General features: G+C 33.3%; 1 protein-coding gene across 1 annotated transcript; it reads left to right on the forward strand.

Annotated features, from left to right (window-relative positions):
- The first annotated feature begins 202 nt into the window (after positions 1-202).
- LOC111056801 (exocyst complex component 5) lies at positions 203-24,926 on the forward strand. The gene is made up of 17 exons (XM_022344241.2): positions 203-390; positions 1,323-1,447; positions 2,140-2,257; positions 2,531-2,728; positions 3,508-3,572; positions 4,775-4,955; positions 5,712-5,852; positions 6,423-6,499; positions 7,490-7,600; positions 9,211-9,306; positions 9,673-9,832; positions 13,646-13,881; positions 15,504-15,590; positions 16,154-16,256; positions 18,534-18,690; positions 20,460-20,620; positions 24,720-24,926. The coding sequence occupies exons 1-17, from the start codon at positions 358-360 to the stop codon at positions 24,816-24,818; spliced, it is 2,148 nt and encodes a 715-aa protein (XP_022199933.2). The 5' UTR covers positions 203-357; the 3' UTR covers positions 24,819-24,926.
- Positions 24,927-25,168: the final 242 nt, after the last annotated feature.

Raw genomic sequence — 25,168 nt, forward strand, 5'->3', positions numbered from 1 at the left:
AAAGAAGGCTTCTTTGATTATTTCTCGTCAAATTAATCACTATTAAAATAATCAGCTTTTGTGTAACAGGCAGTACGAAGTTATTTCAATTTTTATAGAAGGGAATTTCCAAAATTTCGATTTGGGAATGAATATATTTGTCGATTTTGCTACATATCGATATATCGAAGGAGCTATACATCGAGATTAAAACATCGATTTCAAAACAGTTGACGTTGGTTAAATTTGACAGATGACAGATGCTGGGAGATGTCAACTTGATGTTTTGATCATATTAATTTTTTCAGTCATTGTAGATTTAATTTGATAAGAATGAAATTTTGATTCCACCTTTCTTGTACTACTCAACCTTCCAAGATGATGCAACAATACATGAAAGAGCTTGAACAGGTAAGTATCTTTTGATTACACCAACATAACCTCACTTGTAAAAATAGGTTATGAAAGTATTAACAAAATAATAATATTATTTTTGCATAAATAATATAATAATAGTTTGATTTTCTATCACAAATTATCTGAGCAGGTAGTAGGTAATAATAAATAATAAGATAGTCAACTTGTGCTATTTTTCTTTCAAATTTATATGTGGTGACTTGGTCCAAGATAAGGTTAGAATTTCACGATTACTATTTCAATATATTTGTAGTCCAACACAAGCATAGAAAGTATAAATTTCGAATTTAGATGGCTCAAAATGATAAATGGATTACAAATATTCCATTCAATCACCACTTGTAACGATATAATGAGTTATTTAAGAAAATTTGGAACCATAAAAGAATTTATTATACAAAATTCAACCTCTGTCGCTTACATTCAGTAAGTTATTCAGTACCATTCTAGTTGCTAAATAACTTGGGCCCATCGCCTATGTGATTTGAGTGATAGGCCACAAGTTGAATTGAATGCTCATACAGGTAGGCCTACTGATAAATTAAAAATTTTCAGTACCAATATCCAGTCAGGGCCAGAGCATATTAAGCGTTTTTTAGACGGCGTTTTTAGAGTCGTAAGGGCAGGAAGCTTTCCGATTGGATGACTTGTTTGTCACCTGAAAAAAAACTTATTGTGCTCTGGCTCTTACCGTTACTCTATTGAACACGTTTCAACAAATGAATATATGATTAACAATAACATTTCAACGTATGTGGCATACATTCAGTTTTATTCGAACTTTTAAATACCTTGTAATACAATCTAGAGTACCTCCACTTGTTAGAATGAGGGGCCCATACGTCAATTTACTTATCAAAATAGGTACAGTATTAATTGAAACCACAAATCTCAATCACTCATTCAATATTACATTTCTTTATTAGGAACCTTTTGATCCTGAAGAGTTCGTGGAGCGACTCGCCTGGAGAATCATCGACAGTAGCAGGGAAGAAGGAAACTCTGCCTTTGATCCAGTACTCATGAATGACACTTTTCTACAAGCGATCAAGTAAGTATAACATAGGCTTATATTTTTGTGTTTTGATAAATCTTTTGCTTCAATTTGTAAGATGATATTTGATGTTGTGAGCCATTTTATAAGATACGGATTAAGGATTGAATAAGATATACATAGGAGGAATTCATTTATTCCTAGCTAAAACTTGATTGGAATGTTAAGTTATTCAAATGTAAATGTAAGTGAAAAGTACGCCAGCTCTGAATCACGATCAAGCGCTTCGAAAACACTAACAGGCGATAAAAATTAAGGATTTAATTCCAATTTCATTTAGTTTTTTTGGTTTCATCCTTTCAAATGTATAATAAAACTGACTGTAAATGAAGTAATGACCTTTCATTGAGCAATTAACAGCTACCTCTCATCACTAATCACGATTAATTACTGTGATAGTATTGTCTCTTAAAATTGATTCATCCTCCTGATATCAGCCAGATATCATTTTAAAAATACATACTGTATTTGGATTCATTAAAGGTTCTCCAGATTATGATTTCTTTAGTTGTGACCCACAGTTATACACATATTATTAGACATGAATTGATGCTTGCTCATTGTAGATAATCTCCGCCACACACTTGATATCAATGCGTTTTGATTCTTTCCTAGTATTTGTTGCAATAAGTTTGAACTGAATAGTGTACTCGACGAGTTTTCTCCAATGTTTGGATTGTATTTTTCAGAGATCTACAACTGCTTCAGGAAAGACAGCATAAAAAATGTGAGCGTTTGGAAGCTGTGGTTAGAGAGGAGGAGATAAATCACTGGCAAGATATATCCCTACTCCAGGAAAAAAATAAGGTTTGGTCTCAAAACTTAATCATGCTTGTACTGATTACTTCAAACTGCTACAACAACCTAATGGCAGCTATATCGTAGCAGCTACAATATTTCCATCTTTGCTGCAAAAATGATTACTTCTTTCTATCAAATCATAATTGAATTATTCAATGATGCACAAAACACAAGTCTTTAAAATGATTAAATGATTATATATTAATTTCTTTCCTCTACATGGAAGTTTTCGGTCATGTTTTGCTTTTAGTTCTATCTAATAACTTCTCCTTATTTCAGTCGGCCGTTCAAATGTTTCAAGAGTTGGATGAGAGAATTAACTATGTTGCCACGAAAGTCATTCATCTGGGCGACCAATTGGAAAGTGTCAACACACCTAGATCGAGGGCGGTTGAAGCTCAGAAACTGATGAATCATTTCACTGAATTTCTCAATCCGGGGCCCCTGCTCGATGATGCCTTTTCAGACAAAAGTCAGGTATGTATCTCAAACTTCTCTGTGTAGATTAGGACCAATAAAGTTTTAGGGTGTGATCACATTGTATGCATATATGTGCAAATGCACCTCTGATCATGCATGAACAACAATCTAGAAAGAGCCATACAATGACGTTTTGACGTGCATGCAAGCTGCTCACCCTAAACGCAATCAGTACGTGCAAGCGTTCAGTGTGAGTGTTCCTATTGCTCTTTGCATAGTATTTCTCTCATCTGCGCGCTTGGTCATGTATAACTATGCGTGCACTCGCACATATACGCATTCAATGTGATTACACCCTAAGATACCTTTACCTGCACGCTACCTTTGTTCAGTTAAAATACTGCAACTATTTAAAAATGAATCATGTGTATTTAATTCGTGAGTATAATATATACTTTTTAATAGCATGTATTGATTATGTAAGAGCTGTTCAAGCTATAGTTTGGACTTGAATGATAATTTGATGTTGATGTCGATAGTATAACAAAAATTGCAGTTTTGAATTGACGTGAAAAATTTGAAATTCTCGTGACAATGCTCAAATAAGTTCACTCATACTAGTAATGATGCAATTGATGGCAGACTATCAAACACATTTTGGTATAGAGATGGCAAACTGAAGTTGCGCCCAATGATGATAGATGGCCTTAACTGTGTATTCTAGCCCCTTTGTGTGCTCTAATAATATAATGTTTAAATATAAACAAATTTTTTTGTTGACAAAACATTCATTTGCAGACAAAACAGTACTTTTCAACTTCTATTGCCTGTTTCAGATTGATGAAGCTGCTGATGTCATTCAGAAGTTGTATCTGATTTCTCAGGAACTACCATCTGGAAAGTAAGGATTATTCCTTGATATTTTGTTCTAATGAATAGGATACATTGATATTTTCCATTGTGAATATAGTTTAACTTATAAATGGATATAACTTATAATAAATGTACTTCTGTACTGCTGGTGATCTAATGAATTCTCATAACTCATATAACTTGATGTAAGCTTAATGTGACTATTCAAGTAGAAGTGGTCGTAGCCACTGGGGATGTCAAAAGTGATGTCTCTTAATTTTTGGTAAAAGGGGCATTTCATAGTGTTCACGATTTTTTTGATAATGAAACCATCTTACAATAAAATAAAACAACTTACAAATTATACTCATATTATAAATGATTGATGTGGTGGCCTTCTGTATAGCATAAATGTTTTATGTTTTGTTTGATACAATCAACTATTTGTACAACAATATGTAAATGAAGAATTTGATTTCATTTGATTTAATAGCCGAGAGGATTTATCGCTGACTATTCATCTTACCTAGATGTCCTGAATTCGATCTCAGATCTTCTGTCCAGCTTATTTGTTATTTTACTCGATGTACAGTGTCGGCTGTCTAAAAACTGTTTTCAACCCCGAGCCTTGAGATTATGGAAGTGTGTCCTGAATATCTGTGACACCAGACGTGAGCCAGCCAAGTCATACGATATTAATTTATTGTATAACTTGAAGCCGGGTAATCGGGATACCCACTCCAGGACTCCAGAGTGAATTGTGGTCAATAAAGTACTTCGCCCTTTAATGAGCTTTTCTCATTTTGACCATATCATTTCATAAAAGCTCAAAGATTGTGGGTTTTTGTTTCCTTCTAAAACATGTTCTTCTTTTTACAAATGAATAAAATTTCAATTATCAAGTAGAATAGAATGACTTTTTTATTTGATGACGTGGTGAAGTTTTGACAGCAATGCCCACTTAACTACGGAAGAATATCATTATCAAATTAAACTTCTAAGTTGCATCCTACTACAAGTTGAACAGCATCCTCAAATTCAGAATTAGATTCTGGAGTTATTTATAACTGATCATTGGACAAAAATCATTAAGTGTGAACATAACCTATTTTTGGACAATTTCTATTTAAATTTGGGAAAGGAACAGTTTTGGGCTTTAAGCCTGTTGTTCCTTTCCCAATCATTCATAGTTGAGAATTATATTGTATGTATCAATGCATAAATAAATAATATTTTCATCACTTTTTTCAGATTTGATGAACCAAAGAAAAAGATAGCTGCCAAGTATGATGAAATAGAACGTGCTTTGATAGAAGAATTTGTGGAAGCTCACAAATTTCAAAATATTTCTAGAATGAAAGAAATAGCGAATATTCTATCAAATTTTAAAAATTACTCTCATTGTGTCAACGCATTCATCGAGGAGAGCCAGGTAGGCTGAAGTGACTTTCATCACAATTTGTTACTACTTTAAAGCCAAGGTTCCAAATCTTTGCAATAGTCCATTTTTTAAATTCAATGTTTGGTATCCGTTGAAATATTCAAATGAATTAATTTGAAAATAAGTGTTAGTATTTTATTCAGTAGCTATATTGTTATTGGCTATATCGTTGATTAATCCATATAACAAATTCTTTGCTTGTTGATATGTATTTATAGTTTGATTATTTTCTTTTAAATATTCTCTTTTGTGATGAATAAAGAACGAATCATTCAAGAAATTGACTATTCGTGCTTCAATTGAACAATGAGCAGTAAAATTAAATATTTGGTAACAGTGAAAAAGATTAATGGAGGGAATGACTGAGGGAAGGAATGCGCGAGGAAGGCCAAGACTGGAGTACATAGAACAAACTGAAGAAGGATCTGAGATGTGTCAACTACAGAGACCTCAAAAAGATGGCGGATGAAAGAGAGGCATGGAGAGTTGCCGCCAACCAGCCCAACGGCTGTTAACCAAAGAGAAACAATGATATCTTATTGAGTGTTGATTCATTTTCATAGCCATTTTGATCTTCTCAAAAGACCTACAGGTACTGTTCAAGAGCCTTGGCAATATAATTATTATTGATGATAAATATGTAATTCACAAAATGTTATTCGTCATTTTACTTGTCAAGTTCGTAAATTGTGTAGCTAGAAGCGGCCTTAGATATTGTGTATTATAAGCAATTATTGGTTTTGACAGGGAGCTTTTACTGGGAAAGATGTCTTCAATGAAGTGATTCCACTCTGCGAGAAGAATTTCCAATTGATCAAAGAAGTTTTCAGCTCTCCTGAACCTGTAATGGAAAAATACGTATTAAATATGTATCAGTTGAAATTGCAGGTAAGTCGAAAAATTGCATTATTCTCATTGTTTACTCATACTTATTATTCAGAGAGTAAATGCAGTAAGTTAATTGCAGAAAAGTTGATAATGGAGATAGTATTGCAAATACATGATTTAGAGTGAATGCGCCAGTTACCGATCAGTTGAGACTTTTTAAAAATTTCAATAGATTATTGGTTGACTAGATAATCTTCTAATCATTTTTTATTCGATCCTTGTAAGTTATATATGAATAGGATACATTGTTGTGCTTGGAATAATGTTTAAAGTTTATTAATTTTTTTTATTCACTAATTCACCAATTATCATACCGACCATCATTGCACAAATTACAGACCAACAGAAAAATTGCAGGAGACTGTCGTGGGTATGCAAAAATTGTTTTAGAAGCTTCAAAATGCATGGTAAAAATATAGCATGTACAAATTCAAATTCAAATCCAAATCTCTCTAAATCTCAGTTTATTTTTGTCGGTAACAAGTTCGTGGTTGGTAGTTGGTGCACCCTATAATGAATTATTTGGAAAATAATTTCAAATTAATTAATCATAACAAATCAATTTTCCAGAAATACATCGTGAGCCAGCTTGCGGATAAACCAGACACTGAAAAATATTTAAAGAATCTCATGGACTTATACACTAGGTAAGAAAAATATCACCATGACTTGAATTACAAAAAAGTTTATTTCTTGAGTCAATATCAACTATTATTTCTCTCCATTTTTTTTTCTCCGATTGATGTGTTATTTGATCTGATTGACCTTGTTTGAATACTTTGTATTTAATTTAACAATATAGTATTGTTGATGTTTGTGTTAACTCATAAGCTATTCCATCTCAGGAAACATACCTTCATTTTCAAATGATTTTTTTAGCTTCTTGAAAGACTTGTATTTTGTTTGAATATGACTGGATAGAACAGAATTGGGCACAAATATCTTGTCTTTCTCGTTAGGGCTACTCTTGAATAGAAATCCAAGTACTTCACAATTAGTAAACAATTTAAAAAAAGGTTAGTTAGATTTCTATTTTTATTTCCAGAAATATCTTGTTTAAAGGATGAAGAATGAAGAAAAAAAGACTGGTAGCCCATCACCAATGATCCCATGACTGTTCCTCAACCAATGATAAAAATAAAGTTTTATTGTAATAAGTTTTAAGGTGCGCAAAGACCTTCTAGAATCCACTTCAGGTTGGACTCACTATTTTGCATACGACTGTCCAGTGATCAGTTACATCAGATTTATTAAAATCCTACGTCAAGTGATCAGTTGCTTCAGATTGTAAGGCTCCCCCGTCGATAGCTTTGTAGATTGGATGCTTAATACAAATGTGGTCTATGCATAAATGAGAATAGTCGGTAAGGTAGGTACGTGCATTCTGTAAATCCGCTTACATACATAATGTCCACCTGCCCTCACAAATTGTATCCTCTATTATCATGGGATTCAACACATCTATTGAAATTACTGTAATACAAAAATTATTTGTGAACAATCAATCATGCAACAAATACTAAATTAGACTTCAATTTCAACATATTTATTATTTTGTGTATTACAAATATGAGAGTTCATATGTGAAATAATGACACTGATGAATAATTCTACGTTTTATTAATTCAATTTTTCAGGACTGTACAGTTATCAAAAGACTTGATGCGTTTCGATTTGGGAACTGATGAATCGTTCCTATCGAGGATGACACAGAATATTTTCCAAAAATACTTTGATGCATACATCAGGTAACCCAACCACAACTTTCCATGTTTCTCCTTCTTGTCCGTTTCTATTTTTCAATATTAAGTTTAAACTTAATTCCATTCACATAAAGCAAAGATTGTAAACAATTTGAACTTGACTACGATAGGCTACCACCTACTAGTATATTTGTGTTTCATAATTTGTACGCGTAATTAACATCTTGCTACTTCCAGGTACTTATGTATTGAAATTCCTTTACCCAATGTAAAACTGTGCAGTTTTCATAGAAAGTTACCCACTCACTACTCATGGATCATGGGGCATGCTATGTAATAAATTATAATTACTTTTATATGTGTGGTGTCTGTATAGATTTTTCCTGCATCACAGGATTTCCATGAAGTACATTTTATTCTATGAAAAGGAAATAAATCATCATTCAATTTTAATTAAACAATATAATAATTGTCGATAGATCCTAACGAATGGAAACATTTTAAATTTAGAAAATCTTCATTTTCAGTACCAATATGTGAACCGTTATCAGGATTACTTTATGATCTTAATTTCCTGATATGTAAATCAATAGATATGAATTGAATTGAAAAAATCTTTTGTCACAGAATACTAAGGAATATAGCCTAAATACTAATTACAAACAAATGTCATACACATAAAATATTATAAAAATTCCTGTAACGAGTACAGGGATAATCTTACCAAATATTCCTTCAACTCAATACCAAACCTTTTAACATCTTCTAAAATTTTCAAATCGTTTGGCAATTTTGAAAAAAATGACCTTCCCCTAAAAACGGTTTCTTCTCGAATAGGTCTAATCTATACCTTTCAACAATTCTGCCATAACGGGTAAAGTAGCTGTGAGTCTGGTTTCTTATTTCTGTATTAGTCTTCCTAAAAAACATGATGTCACTGCCCATACACTGTCATAATCCCAAGCTGCGAGAAAAACAATCGTACTGAATCACATCTTTCAAGCTTAAGGATTATTCTGATAGCTCTCTTTCGCTGCTTGTGTATCTTGCCCAAATTTTTTTTGGTTGTAATGCCATAGATACAAAGTCCATACTGTACGCCAAATGTGCATGAATTACAGCATGGTATACCGATTTCAATGTCTGGACACTACAAACATTGGACATCTGCCTTAGAGCATAAACACCTGTGGAAATATTTTTCATAACATGGCAAACATGACTATCCCATGTGAGATTACAGTCCACTAATAATCCCAAGAACTTTGTACTTTCTTTTGTTGCTATAATTTCATTATTCAATGCTACCCTAGGATATAGATTTTGGTTCCTACTCTGCTTTGTCATAAATGGGATAACTATTGATTTACTTGAGTTCAAAATAAGATTATAGCAATTCAGATAATTATTAATAGAGGCTATTCCAATAGCAGATGAGATTTCTACATCCTGAACCGATCTACCAGAGAATATTATATTTGCATCATCGGCATATAGACAGACAGACGCTCTATCTTGGACCACCCTAGGCATACCTGTAACAAATATAATATATGTTTAACTGAAAATAAATCATATGTTTCATGTATCAGGATAGTGTGAATGACTTGTATTGGAAAGATATTTCTTACATTATGTTCTCGTTTATTTTTCAGTGTAGAAACAAAATGCCTCAGAGAAAAATGCGCCAGTGCCTTGCAAAAGTTTTACGACTCCAAGAGTCATCAGAAGAAGATAATACAGACTGGAGGGTAGGTCATTTTATATTTGGTGATATTGATACTGTGATACGATGAAGTTTATTTAATCATGCACTTCTTAACAGACTATGACATATTGTTTTCTCGATGGGTTATTGATTCGGGAGAGGGACAGCTTTGGGCTTTGCCTGTTGTCCTCTCCCAATAATTGTATATTATTTGTGCTTGTACTTGAATGAAATTTAAAATAAAAAGTATTACGTACGCATACCACTCTACGTACAAACAGATTGTGTAACTTTGATCTTATTTTCTAACTTGATCATTTATTACAATGGTTCACCCACTTCAACTCATTAAAACCATCTCTATGGCTTACATGTTAATTTGACAAACTGTTTGCCCTCTCCATTTCAGATTCCAAGACTTGAGAAGAGATATACAAGCCGTGATTGGTACTAGAGCCAATATAAACATTGCTCAAATCGAAGATTATGGTGGAGAAACGTTTATTTCAGAAGAGGTGGCCATAAACCTGCTGCAGGACACCAAGTTGGCTCTCAGTCGCTGCCTTGTGGTCAGTCCAATATAAAAGACAATAAATTATCTATTTTTTAGCATTATTTTCACATGAGTTACACACTTTTGCGTGGGTGATGGATGGGAGGTATAATGATCAGAGATAAATTTGAGACGAATATAATAATGGTTCTTAGTTTGAGACTTTGAAAGTAGGTAATTCATACATTTCAAGACAATTATCTAGTGATAAAACTTCAACTCAATCTATAAACTTATTTTTTTCTGAAGATGATGCTAACATGAGCACTAGGCTTGTGTATGGGTAATGAGGCGGATGATAATGATAAATGAATGGACGTACAGTTTTAGGTGGGTTCCGAACCACCGGTAAGCGATTTTACAACTCATGAATCAGAGGAGTTGGCTCAAGCGGTCACCCTTCCAATGGGCGTAGCAGGCGTATGATTCTTAATTTAAGTGTATATAGGGAGTAGTGACATTGGGTAATACGGCCAGGCAAAACGTCCGAAAGGTTCACTCTGCCATTAAAATCCATTAGAATAATTTATAAATATAACAGTACTTTCGTGTTTTGTAAGATCTGAATACTTTTCAAGGCACCAGGAGTTTCATCTCCAGAGTATAGAAAAACTTGGTACTGAATTTGTAACTTTTTATAAGGTTGATAGGATAGATAGATAGAAAAGTGGGTTGAAAGTTGGGTAGAGAGGCGATAGGTCGGTCAGTTGAGAGGGGTTCTATAGTGTCAAATAACATACCACTATAGTATCTATAGTGTTGTGTAATGGTCTGATTTTGGAGAATATTACACTATTTCGTTGGTTTACGGTTTATGTCTGCAATTACTACTAATCCTATACTATTAAACGAACAATTTCTGTTTATATGTTCAGATGTTTGGATGTTTGTATGTTTGTATTTCACCGGATCTCGAAAACGGCTCTAACGATTCTCACGAAATTCAGAACATAGTAGGTTTATAATATAAAAACTCGATTGCACTAGGTCTCATCCCTGGGAAAACTCGCTGAAGGACATTAAAAGGATAATTATTATTCATCCTTGGAAAAACATCTGATAATAATTATTTCGTCGTCTGTTGATGATGTAAGTGAATGAGCGAGTTCATGTGTGTGGGACTGTGTCAAAATTATGACTCAGCTGTTGAACTTTTGTAATCATTCAATCAGGTACCGTTGTGCCGGTTGTGCCGATACTTAGTGCCGGTTGCAAAAAAGCCGGATTATTTTCAATCCTGATTAAATCCAGTAGATCCATCTTTTGAAATGGTCTTCCCTGATTTGGTTTACGTGAAATTAATCAGGATTAAAATTTAACCTGCTTTTGTGCAAACGGGTCTTTGCGAGGAAATTTTTGCATTCCTCTGGGAATTAATCTCAATCCACTGTGATTAGGTAGAACATTTCTGTATGAACTATGAATGTTATTATAATTTCTTCTTTCGTAATAAATTGTTTATACTTTTTTACTCCAGAGCGAAGCTCGGTCCCCGATATTGTATATCCTTATTATTACACCTTACCAAATCGCACCTCTAGAACAGAAGGTGCTCAACTGAAAAATGTCAAGTTCCAGTTGAAAATATTGTTCATTGATGACGATGATGATTAAAACTGTGATTGTGGGTTTGTTGATGAAGTAGTTATATTGAGATTCACGTTATAAATTTAGTGGAAATGATAGGAACGCATTGTTACTACTTTTCCGTTTCCACCGCCTTCTATAGTTTATAGCTGTGTTTAAAGAATAGAGCTATCTGCTTTGTCTAATGACAGACAAGGATAGCAAACCAATGTTAATCAGGTGCTGACTCTATAACATGAATCTTACAACAGATCTCTATTAAACTTCTGACAGTTACAAATTCAGTTCACTTGAAACTAGACTCTTCAGTGTGCTCTTTCTGTTCCAAAAGTGTGAAATATAAATCATTATTTACAGAAAATTAGTTGTTACAAAGTATCAGTTCTTTTAATTACAATACAGTCATATACTGGAAACATTACAGAACAAAAAATCTGGTGTGGCACACTCACACAACTTTCCTTGCTCATTGAACTATAAGCCTCATTCTTAAAGGAGAATGATTTAGGGGAATAACATAATGATGATTTGCGGCAACATATTTGAAACTACGATCAGACTTCTGTATATGTGCATAATTATTGTTTTCAGAGTACTTTTTCCTTTGTGTAAATTGTGAAATTCGATATTTTTTAAAAGTCGTCAAAGCAGCTGTTCTACAGATGAAATATCTCGACTATGTGTTCTTTTTATGAACTGCTCTACCTACCTACCTACCTCATGTACGAGAAGGAGGCTACAAAGTCCATTTCTCAAGGATGGGGTGGACCCCACATTAGTTTTCCAGAAATGAGACTCATTCCAGTTAATAGAGCAGATAAATGACTATACAGGGTATGAATTTGAAAATAATCGGTCGAGTCATTTTTTGAGAAAATCGTGAAGAACATGGTTTTTTAGTGAATATCCGCCATTTTTCTCAATAATATTACGGAGCTCCTGAAATTTTCCCAGAAATGAGACTCATGTCAGTTGATAGGGCTCATAAATAGCCATCCATGGTATAAATTTGAAGAAAATCGTTAGAGACGTTTTCGAGAAAACCGTGAAAAACATGGTTTTTTAGTGATTATCCGCCATTTTTTCCGCCACCTTGAATTGAATTTTATTGAATTTCTTATTGTCGGATCCTCATGGTATAAGGACCTTAAGTTTAAAATTTCAAGTCAATCGGTCAATTAGGAATGGAGTTATCGTGTTCACAGACATACACACATACACACACACATACACACACACAGATCAACACCCAGAAATCATGTTTTTGGACTCAGGGGTGCTTGAAACGTATGGAAAACTTGAAATTAGGGTACCTTAATTTTTTTTGGAAAGTAATACTTTCCTTACCTATGGTAATAGGGCAAGGAAAGTAATAAAGTACAGCATGATGGAAACATAATCATTCAATCATTGGGCCATATGAATAAAATCAGAGCATATGCTCATGTTCATGGAGCATAAGGTTTTGCTCATGACCATTAGGTGCATAAGAATTTACTCATTTTTATATGAATAAGCTTTACCTTATACTCCTGAACTCTGGAGCAAATGCTCACGTATTTTAAAGATTTTTCATCAGCTGATTCGCCTTTGTGGTCTTACTTTGTTTTTATAGCCTCACGTAAGCGCTAAATATGCAAGTAGGAGACACCGCTTGTGTTTGCGTCGTCTGCTTTGTTTTCTATTTATGAATTGAGTTTTAGGTTAGTTGAGTTTGGAATTTTGAAATAATAATATTTGAAAAATAATTTCATCTATAATAATTTTATAATATCAATAGCCTTCTTATAATCGTTTACACTCTCATCTTCATAAATGCTTATTTCTTATTTGTGATGGCTATCTTTATATCAGATAGCTAGCTATCTTTTGTAGGAATGATGGTGATATCATGGTTGAATCTAAAAAGTTTTATAGTTTTCAACTATTGGTTGTGATCGTATCTGGTATAGTTTTCTCTTCCTCATACGAATTAGTTGAGCCATTTTACTATGAGCAAAAGGTGAATAGCTGCTCCAGACTAAACTCACCATTTTGAAGCATTTGCTTCAAAAGTTGAGCAAATGCTCAAACTATTTTTTTGATGAGCATGAGCAAAAGGTTTTGCTCAAGTTTATTCATAGAAAATGAAGCATATGCTCCATATTTTATAAGTATAAGCAAATGCTCAACTTTATTCATATGGCCCATTGTTTCTTTTATTCAATCTATTTGGAAGTTTATGTTGCTATTAATGTTTCAGCTTTCTCAGCAAAGCGAGTTGGCCAATAACGCAGTGCTAATCATGGAGGTTCTTCAACAGCAATTGGTAGTGGAGCATCTCGACTATGCGATAGAGCTGGGTTTGCAAGCAGTGCCGATTCCGGAGTCCAAAGCTCAACAGCCGTTCATTTACTTTTTTGACGTAGTGAGACAAACAAATGCCATTGTGCATCTCATCGAAAAGCTCTACAATGACAGCCTTCTCCCTCTAGTTGTGTATGTATTTTTAATATCAGCTATATGTCTTTTTTAATGTCTTTGATTTTTTTTTAATATATGTGATAAACATAACACTTACTATAGTGAGGTCCACGTTATAATGACAGTATTTGATCAACTTTGGTTTTGCTATCCTTGTCTATCATTCGACAAAGCCGGTGGTACTATCCTTTTCTAGGTCCACAACGATGCCAATTATGTTTTTGACTGTGTAGAAATATAATTAATTAATACAGAGAATCGGCATCACTATTCGTCTATCTTTATCTTTATCCACTGCCATTATAACGTGGACCTCACTATACTCACTTACTCCCAGGGCCATCTATATCTAAGTTGATATTTGGCCGCACCAACAAACTGTCTCCACGTAGTTCGCTCCTCAGCATCTTTTCTGTCGCTCCAAGTCTCTCCATGTCAGTCATAAACATAACCCTACTTTGGACAATTTAATAAACTTATTTCAGGGGAAGAGAAGAGATTTCGGGCTTGTGCCTCTTTTTTCATTTTAATATTTTCATGTTCCAACCTAATAAATGAATGAATAAATATGAAAAGCTTTCATGACAATACATAAATCTCCAAAAAATGTATATACAATGATAGTGAATAGCCTACCTTTATCTCAAAATAATTTTACAGGTAAAACCATTACATCATACTTTCATTCAATGAAAACAATATAAAAACTTTTAGCCCCCTTATATTGTAAACTTTAAAATATTTCATCGACTATTTTCGACCATCGGTCATGAAATAGTTAAAATGAAATATGGTCGAAACTAGTCGTTAAAATATTTTAAAGTTTTTAATAGAAGGGTACTAAAAGTTTTTATATTGTTCTTATTTGACTCAAGTAGCCCATATAAGCGAATTGATTTCATTCAATGCTTCAAAGTTTAATTACAGTACAATTAAATGTGTTGACGAAACATCAAACTACAATACCAAGCTGTACGATATTTTGTTCTGTTCACGTTCATCGTCAATTTTAGTGTTTACATTTTTGAACCTATCTGTATATTTCTTCGTATTGTTATAAATATAATGTCTAGTGAGTAGGAAATACATTCCTAGGTAAACCAAATGCCATTAATTTTCACTTCACATGAAATTTAATACTAATTTGATTTTAACTAATCGATCGGCTTGTAAAAGTTGGGAAAAAATATCATATTCAAGTTTGAAGCCTGATATTAGAGGATAAGTGTAGCTAGATGATTTTCATTTAAAATATTCCTGTTCAAGGAATAATTCAATGTAGTCATATGTGAGCAGATCGATGTGAAAAGATAAGAGAACATAAATGTACGCATTGTTTTTAGTGGGGAGAAGTCAATTCTCCATTTGGCTTCAACGTGACAGCGAAATTGATCGCGGCTATAAATAATTTTCCAATACTGGATCATTAGCGTCACGGCAATATGCAATAAATATGTTGGAAATTATTTAGATAAACAAAATATTCAGTTGTTCACAAATATCTATTGTTCCCTAATGCATCTGCGTCGTATTTATTTATTGCTACTATGTTAATTTAGGAAGAAAGCTTAACGTTTGTATGGGAAGTGTCAAGTGTCAAATATGAAGTTTAACAATATTTATTGCTTTTGTTTAAGGTCCACGCCAAAGCATGATGAATGTCTGATGAGGAAACGACATCTTTTAGAACAAATTGAGATGAACTTAGATACTGGACTTGATAGGTAAGCAATATATACTATTGAGGCTACCTAATTAATTCATCATTATTTTAGATATTTCCTAGATAAGTGTTCTGCTTTGTCTGAAAACGTTGTTTCAAAAGGTGAAAGTAGAATAAATTTAACTGTCAAAATACATTGTATATTTGTGAAGTGCGTATTTACTACTGATGATTCAACTTTTCTGCCGTTCCTAGTCAATTGCATAGCATATTATATCACTCAGGCTCATCAGTGTGACATACCACGAAACACTAGATTGAGCACTCTCAAGACAAAATTTCAAGAACCTAGTTGAACTTCTGTACCAAGTCCATGGATTTTGGGGCATATATTTGAACATTTTTCAAATTTATTCTTAGTGCGCGTCTAGAGGGCCAAATGAAAGTGCCTGCCAAATTTGAACGTTATTGGTCCAGTAAGTTTTGATTTCTGTTGATTGGTGAGTGACGAATCAGTGTCATCTCGTTTTATATGTATAGATTGATTATTACTGATTGAACTCTATTGTGTTTTAAATGCTTAACTCAGTAATAATCTCTAACATTCTTCCTTTTCCGTTTCAGATCTATAAACGCCATAGTAGGTTGGGTAAAGATATTCTTACAAGCTGAGCAGAAGAAATCAGACTTCAAACCCGAAACTGACATGGACACTCTTGCCTCTTCTGTAAGTAATCCACAAGCGGATCGGATAATATCAACATAATTATTTCCACAGATGGAAATTACTGAGATATTGCAATTATTCAAATGCTAATGAATTAATAATTATTATTAAACGAAAATCCAAATTAAATGCTGTAATCTACCCCGAAGACTTCTGCTACTGCAAATATTAACAACAGGGTATAGATATAGCTGTTTACCCTGTTGTCAATATTTGCAGTAGCAGAAGTCTTCGGGGTGAATTACAGAATTTAATTTGGATTTTCGTTTAGTAATAATTAATAATTATTTCCATTTAAAAGCACATATATTACCCCCTCTCCTACCCTTTTACATTTTAAACTTTACCTTTTAGGTTATGTCACTATTGGTTACTGATCCATGTCAAGTAATCTAACCTGCAAATGCAGAAATCTTGAAAACAATTTGCGTGTTCAAACAATTTTCGTGATACAAATTATAACAATGCATTGTCATCATTACTACTGTTAATGAACGATGGTTTTAGTAATCAATTCTAATAGACGAGTACCGGTACTGTTGTATTGTGTTGACTGGCCTATATGTCAGATTGTAATGTACTGTCCACCGCTCGTAAATTAAATACAATATAAAATCGTAATTTAAATACAAACAGACGGACAAGGACAAAGACTTTGGCCCCCAGTTAGTCAAAAGTGAGAACTCGCTGACGCTCTGGAAGGAATGCAGTCGATCTAGTTTTAGGCGTGACATATGGCACTGGAGAGCCAGGTAGCGAGTACATAAACGCTGTGGTCTATTTGCCTTCGCCAAATGTAATCAAGCAATTTCCATCCCACCAAATTTATAATTTAACCAGCGATCTATAAGTAAAATTACATCCTAACGTTTTTAGTCATTACATAAAATAATAGAGTTTAAGATGAATAACTAACTTAATGAAAAAATAACACAACATTTCGACGTTTACTCCGGTCAGCTGCGGAAACAAAACTGAAAGCTGAATGGTGAATAGCTTTATTAGTGAGCACGGTTTGTAATCACACTGCCGAGTCGTCAACAACATGGTGCAACTCGTTCATTTCCCCCCTACGCCTCAGACCTCAGAAGCCAAGTTACGAGCGGTGGACAGTACTGTTGAGGCTAATAAAGATATTCTATTCTATATTTTAGCTAGTGTATCTGGCTGTTCATACAGTCTTTAAAAACCATATCCAACTAGCCTTATAAAAATCATATCCTCTATATAGTTATATTTATGGTTCTTGAAGAAGATATTTTTACATTATTCTCTAAAATGTAGATTTTTCAACAGTTGTGGGAAATGCGCATTCTTGCTCAACTTGGTTGGGAATGATGGTTTCGACCTTTAGGCAATACTAAGATCTGTTCATTTTCAAAGTGAGAAAGCCAAGAGTGGTACCAAAGGTCAAGCCCGACATATCTTTCCACTGTAAAAAATTTAGGAAAATATATATTACCCAACAACAAACACAGCAGGCAATTTGGAAGAGTATTGAATCATTCCATAAATTACCTATTCCTCCTAACTTTCCTTACTTGTCTACATCTACATTGTTTTATCTTCTGAATTCTCAACTAGATATTCTTGTGAAAAAATTCAGTTACCTAAAAGTCAACTACTTTGAAGTTGAGAATAAACTACATGGTTTTTTTTTGTGTAATTGAGAAGTTGATATTGTGGTAATTATTATTCATATTGAATGAAAAAAACTAAGAAATTGTCAAAAAACCACTGATTTATTGATAATTAGAAAGACCGGTTTCGGTTATTACACCATTGTCAATCTCTGATAAACTAAAACTGAAACTGTTTTAGTTTCTAAACTTGAACTGTTTCAGTTTCAACTAAAACTGAAACTGTTTTAGTTTATCAGAGATTGACAATGGTGTAATAACCGAAACCGGTCTTTCTAATTATCAATAAATCAGTGGTTTTTTGACAATTTCTTAGTATTTTTCATTCAATACATGGTTTCTATTTTTGTTCTATCAATAGCTCCTGATGTTACAGTTCTATTAGAGTATTCATTGTAATTGTTACTCAACTAGAATTTAAAAGAAAACTCCCCACTCAGGGGGAAAAGCTTTACATCTCCGTTCTTTTAAAACATATTTTTCTTAGTTTTTTATCATAGTACAATAAATAACTCATGTAAGTTTCTCCAACTAAGTAATGTACCGTAGAATTATTTTTAAATGTCAGTTTCAACAAAATGATTAAACGTTCTTAAAGACTGTAAATCTATATTTAAATCTGGCATTACTTTTTCAGGCTTGCTCATCAGTGGTTCAGTATATGAGCTCGGTCATAAAACGAATCAGAGAGTGCCTTGATGGTAAAAATGTGGAATTTGTAATGATGGATCTTGGAACACGATTCCATAGGGTTATATTTGATCATCTGCAACAATTCCAGTATAATTCTTCTGGTAAGTGATTCAACTACTGTAATGCAGCATCGTATGAATAAAATGTTAGATAAGCAATTTTTTTTTTATCGCATCTAGATGACGTCAAATCTAAAGTTGACTATATGAGTAATTTGTAAATTACAAAATTTGCATTTCAGATCTGACCAACATCTTGGTGAATCAAATTCAAGTGCAAGTTGTGAGACATTGTGTAATAGCCTTTAAATCATCCATCATTCTCATAATATTGTTTAAAAAGGAATCAAATCTAGTTGAAAATCTAACAACTGTAATGTAATATTTTGTTAATGAAGATTCCTATTTTAGTGAAAGATATATGATGAAATAAACTTAAGAATAGATGGTTCAGTACGCGTCCCATAGTTTTGCCTCCGTGACTTTGAAACTGCATATTGGCAAGATATGGTTCGCGGGGTATATTATATATAATATCCACGGCTTTGCAAAAACATCAGGCTTCAGAGACCCTAGATCCCTAGATGGAGAAAGCTCCCTACAGAGCTTCCTTGAACGAAGCTCCCTACACACAGAGATTCTTCATAAATGAGAGAGTTGCAACGTATCACCAACAATGGAAAGACCATTTTGAACGAATATCAGCTGATAGGCTAAAAGGATATAACGCCAAAAAGTTCCTTGTGCATCTTTTCGAATGCAACACGTCGCTTTTGAGAAGATACAAAAGAGCATCTGTTGCTTATGGAAAGATACATTTTCATAAATGTTCGATGTTTTCGAACGGGTAGTATTGTAGTCTATAGTGAGGTCCACGTTATAATGGCAGTGTACAATTAACAATACTGTTGCTGTCCTTTCCTATCATACAACAAAACAGATAGCGCTATCTCTCTCTAGCTTTGCAATGTTGTCAGTTTGCCAGAATATTTTATTTTTACTTTTGTCAGTGACTGTACAAAAGTAGACTAACAATTCTCAGCCGCCATTTTTTTTTCTTCATTCTATCAAAATACTTTGGTACAAAAGTCGTATAATTGATTTAAAATGTATTTTTGAAGCAATGAAATAATTTTTAGACATTAACTTACCGTATGAAAAACACAAATTAAAATACCTGAAATGACATTTTAAAAGTTGATAACTAATCATCCAAGATTTTATCCATGCTTCAGTTAGCCTACATGTATAGGTTAGACCTATTCGTACTGGTATACATAATATTAAAAGGTTATTTCAGAATTATTTCCATTAAAATTAGTTATTTTAAAAAGGATTTCTATAATTTTTTTAAGAAATTGGAATAGAATGCCTACCAAATAACTTAATTTCTGTTGTTTTGAAATTCAGATTGGTGTATCACAGCTTTTTAAATTAGCCGCCATTTCAGGTTTGTATAAAAATAAGAATCTGATCTCATTTATCAATTTTGAATCAAATTATGAAAAAATATATTTTCTTGATTAATTCGACATAAAATTGATCATTTTATCAAGGAAATGATCATTATTATTAGATCAAATTTAATGGGATGAATTGAGTAACAGCTGTGTACACTCAGAGGCAAAATGGAGAGACTTGGCAACGTTTCGTTTTTCTCCTATCTTTCTTCACTGCCATTATAACGTGGACCTCACTATAGTGGCCCTCCGCAGATAGGCAAAGCTACTACAGGACCCGGACTGTATCTACTATGGCTACGACAGATTTCAGATAGGCCTACTACTTATTGTACTTGAAACATTATATTACTTTATGTACTTGAAACGGATATTTTAAATCTAATTTGAAATTTGTTTGTTGTGTTTTAGGTGCTATGTGTGTGATTTGCGATGTGAACGAGTACCGCAAATGTGTGAAAGAGCTTCACTGTCCGTTGGTCAACACACTGTTCGACACACTCCATTCCCTCTGCAATCTTCTGCTTGTCAAACCTGAGAATTTGAAACAAGTCTGCAATGGGGAACAACTGGTGAGTGACTATTGGGTTTTCAGCAATAATTATAATGATAATTTTTTTGAAAACAAATTTAAATTGTCAACCACTTTTTATTATTATAAAATTTGTGTTTTCATTATGGAAAAGTACTACAACACAACTGTAAAGATAATTTTTCTACATTTTATATCCTAGAAAAGTTAGCTCACACTTTACTGTGCAGCTGAGTCGTGATTGATAATTGAAAGTGAACTCATTCTCTTCATTTTATTTTAGACAACTTTTCCGTGATACAGAATATATGTTTATACATATATATTTTTTTATCGGTTGCTCCTCTGCATGGAAGAATAATTCAAAATAGACGCAACTGGTGCAGTCTTTTGGATAGAATGCCACCTGGAAGAATGCCCCTTGAAGTTCAAAACTATAGACCTACAGGAAAAAGAGATGTAGGGAGGCCAAGAAAGAGATGGGTACCTACCGGAACAGGTTAATCAATAAACCTAATCCCTGAAGTGTAGATGATGATTTATATTTTTTATATATCCGTCATAATCAATAAGTATATGTTTTCTGGCATGAACTAGAAAACATAGCTCATACTATTGACTGTGTAGCTGAGTTGTGTTCGAGAATTTAACGTATTGACTGTGTAGCTGAGTTGTGTTCGAGAATTTAACGTGTGCTGATGCAAGAACTAATTCCTTTCATTTTATTCTGGGTAATTCACTCGTGTTACGACTCAATTTATTAAATATGCGTCTCTTATCCATTGTGATTCGTTCAATTTGTTTCACTTTGTGACATTTAATATAGTGTTATATTAGAACAGGCGTATTGGCGTTGAAATTTACTATAAGTTAAGCTACGTTTATACTATGTAGCTGGAGAGCTATATAGCTCTGCTATAAAGTAGAGCTATATACAATTTGAAGCTACATATAGCTCTGCTATAAGTAGATTTAACGCTAATTTTATGTAGCATAGCTATATGTAGCTCTGCTATAATTAACTTTGATGCCATTACTTGTAGCAGAGTTACATATAGTTAGGACTAAACCAGTATTCACTGCACAGTTCCCAGCCAGATGCCGAAGAAGAAGGTAGTTCTTGAAGCAGCCGCAGCTACTGTGATATTTTCAGCACAGAGAAGAGAATGAAGATATTGGATAAGACCCTCACTTTAGGCTAGGAAACTATACAGCGGTAGTGACCTTTTGAAAGACCTTGATAGAGACGAATTGACTCATGAAATTCGTTCGCGATGCGCAGTAGCCTACTAGCACTCTGACAACAAATAAGTACAGCATAATCTGGTGTAAACCCAGCAGGCACTGAACATCTGCAAACAACAGTAAACAGCTGCGGCAGCAGGCACGACCCTAGGGACTTTGCCGCCCTGGGCGAGATCGGCAACCGCCGCCCCCCCTCTCAAGTATCCCATCTAATATTGTTAATCCCCGGTTCCACCCCTTCCTTGAGCGATCGTCTACCTATTGTGTCTCCGCTATGATGCGATAGCGCCATTCGCACCACAGAGTCTCAGTAAACTCTAAATAATTATGATATTGTATCATAATATTGTATGATATTATCATGATATTGTAGTTATTTTAGAATAGTATCTTTCCAATTATTGTAATTCATGTGTGACATTTGCTGTACATTGTGACGGAGGTAATGCTTCTGAAGACCTCAGAAGCGGTTACATTAAAACTTATTCTATTCTATTCTATGTACAAGGAGTCCCAAGTGTAAATTGCACATTTTAAAATTATTTTTGTTCCATAAACTGTTTTATGTTTCACTGTTTTATGGAGATATATTTTTTTATAAGCCGACTTCAAAATTTACCCGAAGATTATCAGCTGTTTAAGTCATAATTTATTGACATTTGAACAAATATTTGACAAATATAATATTATATTGGGGAACAGTAACACAAAATATCTGATTAAACTATTTTTATGTCCGAAACATGTACACAATGAGAAAACAGGCTGTGCAAAAGCTAAAAATAAACTTCATACTGGTGATATTTTTCAAAGTTTTTCGATTTGTATATTATCAAGCTATCAAAAAGTTTTCTGAGGAAAACATTTTTATCCCAATCATTACTTTTTGAGACATGAGCGCCTAGAGTTTACATTTTTGGCACAGAACATTTCAAATTCGGTACGAGATAAATCCTTGAAATTCAAAGGATGAATTCTTCATGGTATTGTTGATTGAATAAAACAAAACGTTACTGAAAATATCAATTTTTGAGAAAGTTGTTCAATTTACTAAAAATGGACAAAAATACCGTTTTTTATTTATTTTTGGTAAATTGAATAACTTTCTCAGAAAATGATATTTTCAGAAAATTTTTCAAAATTTTCTTGTTTTATTCAATCAACAATACCATGAAGAGTTGATCCTTTAAATCTCATGGATTTTTCTCTTACCGAGTTTGAAATGTTCTGTCCCGAAAATTTAAACTTAAGGCGCTCATATCTCAAAAAGGAATGATCGGAAAAAATGTTTTCCTAAGAAAACTTTTTCATTTTGATAGCTTGATAATATACAAATCGAAAAACTTTGAAAAAATCACCAGTAGAAAGTTTATTTTTAGCATTTGCATAGCCTTAAGGATTAAGATTCGGCTTAAGGCTTCGATTTGTATATCATCAAGCTATCAAAATGAAAAAGTTTTCTCAGGAAAACATTTTTTTCCGATCATTACTTTTTGAGATTTATGAGCGCCCAAAGTTTAAATTTTTGGGACAGACCATTTCAAATTCGGTAAGAGGTAAATCCATGAGATTCAGAGGATAAATTCTTCAGCGTATTGTTGATTGAATAAAACAAAAAGTTTTTCAACAATTTTTATTTCAAGAATTTTTTTGTTTTATTCAATCAACAATTTATACCCTGAAGGATCTATCCTCTGAATCTCATGGATTTACCTCTTATCGAATTTGAAATGTTCTGTCCCAAAAATTTAAACTTTGGGCGCTCATATCTCAAAAAGATCGAAAAAAATTTTTTAATGATCGAAAAAAGTTTTCCTGAGAAAATTTTTTCATTTTGATAGCTTGATGATATAAAAATCGAAAACTTTGAAAAATTTCACCAATAGAATGTTTATTTTTAGCCTTTGCACAGACGTAGACTGCAAGAGAGTATAACTTGGCTTACTTAACTTTCCAAGTAATTAAAACTACAATTTCTACAACACTGTTTAATTGGGTAGAACTCGTCTGACCTTTGCATGGGAAAATTCCTTCACCAATTCTTCAAGATCTAGGAGCTGAGCTATTTTATGTTCGCTAAACCATTCAGACCGCTGAGGAACCCATGTTCCTGGGACATTGTTGATCTTAGAAAAGTCTTCATTAGCTCGAGTTCGGAAAAGCTTCTTCTTCTTATATAATTTTACTATTCACATTATTATGAATTTATCATTTATTTGTATTTTTAAATTTTCCGTTCATAATTCCACATTCACATTCCGTGCTACATGTAGCTCTGCTATATAGCTCTGCTACATAGTGTAAACCAGCTTTAGATATTATTAAAATTAGAAGTTTAGGTACTTATTTGTATACTATTCTCTCATAAAATACAAGCAATAATACAATAAACATAATACTGTATAAATAGAATAGAATTACATTTTTGACGAGGCGAAGTTTGGACAGTAATGTCCTCTCTACCACTTACCCACGATAGGGGTGGAAGATGGATTAAGTATAAGGCCAATCTGAAGTATTTCCAATGTAATATATCATTTTACAATTCACTATTAACTATTAATATGAATAGCATATTTTGATGAGGATTTTTGGGAGGGAATTAATTATTTCACCATGATTAAATGATGTGTGGATGAAACACGTCTATGAAGATAACACGAATTAACATTTTCTCGCACATGTCTTACAGCATTCAATATTTTTATAGCATCTTCTCAGATATTGTTGAAAAGTATTGGTAACAACAGAGTATCTCATTTCTAGGATAACGTAAACAACATCTTTCACCACTGATCGTCAGATGAGAGATATAATTAGAATTCCTCATACTATAGAATTGCTGCACCTGTAATTAATTTTACATAAATTTTTATTGTTGCTTTGATTTTCAGTTTGGCTTGGAGAGGTCCATTCTTCTGAACTTCATCCAGTTAAGAAGCGACTATAAAACGCAAAAGCTTGCCAATACCTTGAAAGGCCTTGCAGCTTGAGAGATTCCAAGCGTAATATATATTTGATCATTCATTGTATATATTTCATTTTAACTTATTTCTGTTGAATATTATATGTAATATATTATTAAATATTAACAAGAAGTACTTGTTAACTTCTTCTTTCGCTGTGCCTTATCTCACATTCAAATGGGGTCAGCATTCCTTTCTCTTAGTCTGCTTCTCCGCAAAGCCCTATCCAATGCTTCCTCTCTCCTCCAACCACTCTCCCGCAAGTCAGCCGCTATTCTATCTCCCCACCTCATCCTAGGTCTACTTCGTCCTCTCACACCATCCAAAACCAAATCCTGCACTCTTCGTCCAACATAATCCTCCTCCCGTCGCTGTAC

The sequence above is a fragment of the Nilaparvata lugens genome, chromosome 3 (genome assembly GCF_014356525.2).
Source record: "Nilaparvata lugens isolate BPH chromosome 3, ASM1435652v1, whole genome shotgun sequence".
NCBI lineage: Eukaryota > Metazoa > Arthropoda > Insecta > Hemiptera > Delphacidae > Nilaparvata > Nilaparvata lugens.